This window comes from Fragaria vesca, linkage group LG5 (assembly GCF_000184155.1).
Source record: "Fragaria vesca subsp. vesca linkage group LG5, FraVesHawaii_1.0, whole genome shotgun sequence".
Lineage (NCBI taxonomy): Eukaryota > Viridiplantae > Streptophyta > Magnoliopsida > Rosales > Rosaceae > Fragaria > Fragaria vesca.
This window is the reverse complement of record NC_020495.1, coordinates 24,639,691-24,646,489: the sequence shown is the minus strand read 5'-3', so window position 1 is coordinate 24,646,489 and position 6,799 is coordinate 24,639,691. Positions and strand designations below refer to the sequence as shown.

Genomic DNA, 6,799 nt, shown 5'->3' with positions numbered 1-6,799 from the left:
ACCCCCCCCCCCCCACCCCCCCCCACCCCACCACACACACACACACACACAAAAAGCGCAATTTGGTGGTGTGCAGTTAAGATGTAGTGCTCTATGCGGGCAGTTTTCCCAACAATGAGTATTAAGTTCAGTCTATTTTTGCAGAAGGAACACATAGATGCCTCACTTAGTGTTGAAGAGGTTCGATATAAGATGGGATGGGCTTACTACATAGATATCACTTGCTTTATAGTCTTCTCTTTCTTGGAAGGGGAAGGGGGTTGAAGCTGCTTGGTTTACCATATTGTTGATCGATAAGGACAATATGTGTTTGTTGATAAATAGAAGTGGGTTGGAGAAGTGAAAATATATATTAAGAGAAGGTGCTTGAACGATATACTATTCGTTTAGGATAAGTGAGATGAAAATAAACTTTTGATTTCTTTCAGCAGAGGATTGCCAAGATGACATTTGTATTCTATCACATGCTCTTTTAAATTTTCTTATTAAGCTTTTATGTTCCAAAACAATGAACCGTTGAGAAATGTATATATGCTCACTAACATCCCACTTTTTGCTTGTTTATTATTTTTTGCATGCTGTTATCTTTTAAATTTCTTAATAGTTTTGTATTATCTTTCAGGCTCTTAGTTCTTCTGACAAATTAAAGCCCAAACCAGCAGTCAGAGCTGGTGAGATGATTGCACCTGTGAAGGGTGGGCAGCAGCAGCCCTCTCAATCGCACCATGCCAATCAATCTCTTCATGGGGGGCCTGTCAAGTCTGATGCTCCAAAGACATCTCATGGGAAGGGGTTCCTTGTTCTTAAACCAGTATGGGAAAATGGGATCTCTTCTCCGAAGGATGTCACTAGCCCGACAAGTAATGCCAGCAGCAGAGCAGCAAATAGCCCACTTGCTGTTGCTCCTCCAGTTGTGTCCGCTCCTTCAAGGAGCCCTAACAATCCAAAGCTTTTGGCGGTGGAAAGAAAGGTGGCTGCCTTGGATCTGAAATCTGGAGCCACTTTGGAGAAGAGACCTTCTTTGTCTCAAGTCCAGAGCCGGAATGATTTCTTTAATCTCCTAAAGAAGAAAACCTCAGTGAACAGTTCAATTACTCTCCCAGATTCAGGCCCTAATATTTCACCTCCCACTATAGAGAAATCTGGTGACATAACTGGGGAAGTGTTCAGTGATCCTGCGAGCCCTCACATTGAAAATGGTGGTGAGGTAACTGGCAATGGTGTTAGCTCTGAAGAGGTTCAGAGATTTTCTGGTACTGGCCCAAGTGCAGCAGTTTATCCGGATGAGGAAGAAGCTCGTTTCCTTCGTTCTCTTGGATGGGAGGAAAATTCTGGTGATGATGGCGGTCTAACGGAAGAAGAGATCAATGCCTTCTATGACCAGGTAAGAAATTTAATTGTCATGTCTGTTCACTTTTTGTGAACTCGATCTGAATTGAATTGTTGACATACTAAATGGTGCAATATGTAGTATATTACTGTAAATGTCACTTTGTGCACGCTGAATAGGTTGGTTCTACAACTGAACATTATCTCTAACTTTGTGTCTTTCTATGCAGTATATGAAATTGAGACCATCTCTGAAACTGAATCGAGGCATGCAGCCAAAGCTTTCAACACTGCCTGAATCTCACGCAACTAATTTTGGTGGGGCAACTACTGGACTGAGCTCATCTGACTCTGGGTCTGAAGCTTGATATACTTTTTCTCACACATAGATCCAAGAATTTTTAATTTTTTGGCAGATGGTTAGTCTCTTATCTCTTTGTTTTGGAAAAAAAGAAAAAGAAGCTGATGGGTTTGGTAAGAAACAAGAGAATGGGTCTGGAGAAGAACTATGCATTCTGCAAATAGTGCAATAAGTCACAGGTGCCCCAATCCTGCCTGCCTAAAATGGTTTTTGTTTAGGTTTTAAGTTTTTATGGGAGAGAGTAGGATAGGGGCTATTTTGTCTGCAGTGGAAGATGATGATGAGAAAATTGATACATTGGTGTACTTTGGTCCTTGTTCCTTCCTCTTTCTTTTAGGGGGTTTAATTCTACAAGAAAAGGCTTATGTTTTTGGTCCATTTTACGGAAAAGAAGAAATCAATAGGGGTTTATTTTTACCTTGGTGCGCATGAAATTTTGCGGTCATTTCATTTCTGTTTTGTTAGATTAATTATTCTTTTACTTGTCTTTCATTCATAATTGTATGCCCGATGCACATGTGAAATGATTTAGACTCGTTTATGTTTTGGGCATCAGTTTCATTGGGAACAATATATGAAAGCTACAGCAAGTTAAACCTATTTATGTCGACCATATTTAACCAACTCAAGGAGTTAAGCTACCATTCCATATTTCATAATCCAACTGAAAACAGCACATGGGATTTAAATGTGGGAACTACATTGCTGCGAGAAAACAAATGTTTCTCCTCTCTTGTACAGCAGTTACGCTTAAAAATTTACCTTGAAAACACACACACACAACTATTAAAGGGGCGTGTATCACCAGAAGTAATGCCAAATGTTGTGGAAGAGATTCTAGATGAGAGCCTTGTTTAAGTTGCCAGTCGTTCTACTTGTGGTTGGCCGAATATCCTTGTAATCAAATTTAAAGATGTTATAGTTCCATCTGATAGTTGTCCGTGTGTCATCTAGCTACTTTGCTTAAGCGCAAGATGAATATGAAAAAAGAAGAAAAAAGAAAGTGATAATTAAAGACCTAAGTAGGACTTGAACCGATGCCGTCCGTGGCAAATAGCATTTAAACCGCTTATGAAGTAAATGGCCCCCTTGAAAGGGCGGCCTACGGTGTCAAACTTAGGCAGCAAAACAGTCATTCAATGGATTAAACGTATACAAACTGACATTAGTAAAAGCATTGCCTCAGTTTCACCAATTTAGAAAGATAGGTAGCACAACATAAGACCCAAGCAGGACTTGAACTGATGTTGTACTTCGCAATTAGCATCTGAACCCCTTGTGAAGCAAGTAGGCTGCCTTGAAAGGGCAACCTTAGATATCAAACTTAAGCAGCAAAACAGTCATTCAATGGATTAAACATAAACAAACTTGCATTTTTGAAAAGTATCGACTCAGTTTCACAAATTTAGGAAGATAGCACAATATAAATTTACAATCACTGAAAAATACATTTCGTATCAGCTATTGAATTTGAAATTGAACCCTATTTACGATACATTTGTTCTTGGTCCAATTGATTGAAGGAGTAAAATGATACATTAAGTCATTCTATTCCCTCCCTTGTGAAATTCAGATTCCCATGAATAACTACTTATCACGGTCCCTACTTACTCCGGGTGAGAAGTCCAATATATAAGCCCACTGCAGGAAATAAAAGACCACGGGTAAACCAGATGGTAACTGTAAAAGTTGCATGAACTACATTTTAATCATCTAAAAGCATTTAACATGTGCTTGCATATACTTGTGCACATTCATGAACATATTAGAGTGTGCTTCAATTAGAGGGATGCCATTGTTCACAGAAGACAACCAGCAGCAAGCATTACTTTATAAGCTTATAACATAAATAATGCATGTTACTGATATGCCGTTAATTTACAAGAGTAACCATAAACAACAGTATATGCTTTTCAGTAAGGAGTGTCTTTGTTTATAGTTATAACAGACAGACGGGGGCTCAGAAAGACAATTTTACCTGACCAACACGAAAACGGCTTGCAATACACCAGCAGTTCCTGTCCAAACCGAAGGGCCGGTTGTCACAAGTGAATCTTGTATTAGCAAACCCACTGATGCCGCCAATGATACAAAGGACACAACATAAGCAATGAACAGCCAAAGCTTCAACCTGTTGCAATTTAAAGAAAGTTCAGAACAAAACTTCAGAAACAAGCAAATAGCAAACGCAACGATTTAATAAACCCCTCAATCCTCATGTAGATGCATCTAAGTAATCTCAAAGACAATCTTTAGAGAATGTTCAGTTTTACACTACTATCCAATTGCTGCAGTATACAATAATCTAAATGTTCATATTATTAGTTAATGGCTTCAACTAGCCCTAAGAACAGTACCAAAATTAAGACTTCCAATACTGAATCAAATTAAAACTGAAATCTTGATCATAAATTTTGAGCTAGGGATCAAATTACTCACCTCCACTCGCCCTCTTCATAAGGAGAGTAGTCAATGTCGTCCTTCTTAACACAATTGAACATCAAAGCCGCCAAAGAAGCAAAAATCCCTGCAAAAAAATCACCAATCCCAAAATCAAAAACCCTGAAAGACCTAAAATTCACAATTAACGGGGGGGCGGAGTCGAGTCGGGTCGGACCTGGAAGGTAGTGAAGGAACGAGACGGTGACGGAGCTGCAAACCACGGCGTCGACCCAGAACCACCATCCGGCGCCGAACACAGCGCCGGCGACGCCTGGCCCGAAGATTGCCCAAAGCTCCGGGAAATCCATGGCTGGTGCTCGGTGTAGTCTACTACGGCGGTTTTGATAACTACCAGGGTTCCAATCGCCGGAGTTGTGCAAATTCGATCTCCGGTTTTGACAGCTGTTTTCGATTGCTTCTCACTCACAGCGAACTTTCCCCTTGAGAGAGAGAGTGAGCGAGACTTGTGTTTAGCTGTATTACGGCAACTTTTGTAATTTCCTCTTATCCTTTTAATTTCGCTTATTTTGTTTTTAAGTTATTTCGTCAACGAACCTAAATTTTGTTGTTAAATTTAACAATAGTTAAGATATTTAATAATTGAAATAGTAATTGTGCTCCAGCAGTAATTGTTAAGTGTAAGTTAAATAATTATTTTAACGAATCATAAACTTACACGTGGATAAAAAATGGAGGGAAAACATATGTTTCTCTTTAGCAATTTATGTCTAGATTGATAAATTTGTCAATTTAGTTTAGCAATGTTAGGATTTATCAATTTTTTAGGCATTCTGCTGGAGCCCTTATTCGTCCCAAAAGTTGGCAAATTTCAAAAAAAAATTGATTTAGCAATACTGCTGGAGATGCTCTTAGACCTAGTGATCTTTAATCATTGATAATTTGTACCCAGTGATCCAATGATTAAAGACCCTCTTAACACTGAAATAAGGTAAACGACGTTCTTCGTAAAGCAAGCGTGTTTGAGCCAAGATTTGAAAACTTGTTAAATGCTGCTAACAAGTTATTTTTGAGTTAAATTTTAATCGAATTAGCTAAAATATTATTTTAGCTAACCACTTTAGAAATACGTCTACACAAATACTCTCTATTTTAGCTAGCATTACATTAATATTATTCTTCAATTAAAGATTAAATAGTTTAAGTGTATTTATATATTATGTAAAATATCTTAAAACGAATGCATTAAATTATAGCTAGCTTCATCTGAGTCATCTCGCTCTCTATATTTGGCTAGCGAGATAGCTAAAAGTGATAATAGCTAAGATTTTGTTAATTTGCTGGAACTCCTAAAATATACAAAAAAAAAAAAACTAAACACATTCTCTAAAATAGATAAAAACCAAAATAGAGTCTGTTAAACATGCTCTAATGCCTAGACACTGCCAAGACATGCCATACGACATTGTTTTAGAATTTTGGTTTGCAAATAAGATCACACTTGTTTTTAAAATGTAATGGGAGAGAAGTGTTGGATCTTTCACTGTTGTGGAAGTCATTATAGGTCATCTTATGATTGAGAGACGGTCCTTAAATTTCACAACATATGAGCTATATGTAATTCAAGAAATATGACGGACATGATAACTGATTATTAGTTTAAAATAAAGTTCTAAAGAATTATGTTTTGAAAATAAAAATTGATTTTACAAAGGAATTTGCAAATGACACCTATTTTAGTGAAATTTCAATTGAAGAATTTGAATAACGAATTTTTTCGTTTCCAATTCTATCGAAATTTAGTAATTATGAAATCCTTACTTTTAATTTCTTCATTTTTTCCCTCATCCAAACACACTCACATAAATTGAAACGAGAGATTCATAAATTTCAATCTTAATCCCCCCCTAAACCTGCATCATGTTCCTAAGATTTAATCTGTAAACCCTAAGGCAAGAGTTTTTCTCTCTGCCGTCAACCAAGGAAGCCGCGCAGCCGCCTACTTGCCAAACTTCGTCGAGATGTCGATTGAAGACGTTACAAAATCGTTTGCTGCATCGTTGGCCCTTGCTAGAAACGACACTATTGATCTCTCTCGCTCTGGAGCCAAGCATAGAGCCACGCAATCCTACCTGCTGGCGCGCCCTTTGGCAAAAAACCCTACAAAGCTCTCGGCTCTGAAAAGCTTTTTTCGAGATGTCTGGGTGCTTGAAGGAAAATTCACCATTCAATCATGTGAAGAAAATCTCTTTCTCCTAAGTTTTGACCTCAAGAAGGATCGGAACAAGGTTATTTGGGGAGGACCTTGGAATTTTCATCATGCTCCGGTTGTTTTACAGGAATATGATGGGATTGCACCCTTTGATGAGATACCGATGACGTTGCTGTACTTTTGGGTGCGCATCCTTCAGATCCCTCCCTTGTACTCCACTAAACCTATGATCAAAGACATCGCTCCTGTGGCCGTGGAAGACATCTTTGGCTCCTTCACCAGGTCTCCAAGCCCTTCTGATAAGGGTAAGGAGAAACAGTAATTCTTTAGTTTTTTCTAGTTTTCATCTTGAATAATTACTATGGTTTTATCCATAGTGGACTCTAGTTTTTTTGTTTTTTTCTCTAGTATTTCTGGCTTTTCTGCTCGAAATAAGTGAACGGAATCTATGTAATGAGTGGTGCTAGCATGCCAAGTCCTTAACTTGCCCGATTGTT

The 6,799-nt window shown here is 38.2% G+C and overlaps 2 protein-coding genes across 2 annotated transcripts in view; one reads left to right on the top strand and one right to left on the bottom strand.

The window, feature by feature from the left end:
- LOC101294372 overlaps positions 1 to 2,348 on the top strand; it is a 5,002-nt gene extending 2,654 nt beyond the window's left edge. The window contains exons 4-5 of the mRNA XM_004300389.1: positions 623 to 1,384; positions 1,560 to 2,348. Of these exons, the coding sequence (XP_004300437.1) occupies positions 623 to 1,384; positions 1,560 to 1,697 (900 nt within the window). The 3' untranslated portion in view covers positions 1,698 to 2,348. The remainder of the gene's footprint in view (positions 1 to 622; positions 1,385 to 1,559) is intronic.
- A 622-nt stretch (positions 2,349 to 2,970) lies between these two features.
- LOC101294080 (transmembrane protein 50 homolog) lies at positions 2,971 to 4,642 on the bottom strand. Its single transcript, XM_004300388.1, has 4 exons — positions 4,308 to 4,642; positions 4,130 to 4,217; positions 3,669 to 3,821; positions 2,971 to 3,331 (listed from the first exon to the last, which is right to left on the bottom strand). The coding sequence occupies exons 1-4, from the start codon at positions 4,438 to 4,440 to the stop codon at positions 3,298 to 3,300; spliced, it is 408 nt and encodes a 135-aa protein (XP_004300436.1). The 5' UTR covers positions 4,441 to 4,642; the 3' UTR covers positions 2,971 to 3,297.
- Between the last annotated feature and the right edge of the window lie 2,157 nt (positions 4,643 to 6,799).

What these genes read in the sequence shown, in the direction of transcription:
- LOC101294080 (XM_004300388.1), bottom strand. Translation starts at nt 4,440, where the DNA reads ATGGATTTCCCGGAGCTTTGGGCAATCTTCGGGCCAGGCGTCGCCGGC. An exon ending in GTTCCTTCACTACCTTCCAG is followed by an intron (nt 4,218 to 4,307) that starts GTCCGACCCGAC and finishes ATTTTTTTGCAG; the next exon opens with GGATTTTTGCTTCTTTGGCG. An exon ending in TATGAAGAGGGCGAGTGGAG is followed by an intron (nt 3,822 to 4,129) that starts GTGAGTAATTTG and finishes AAATTGCAACAG; the next exon opens with GTTGAAGCTTTGGCTGTTCA.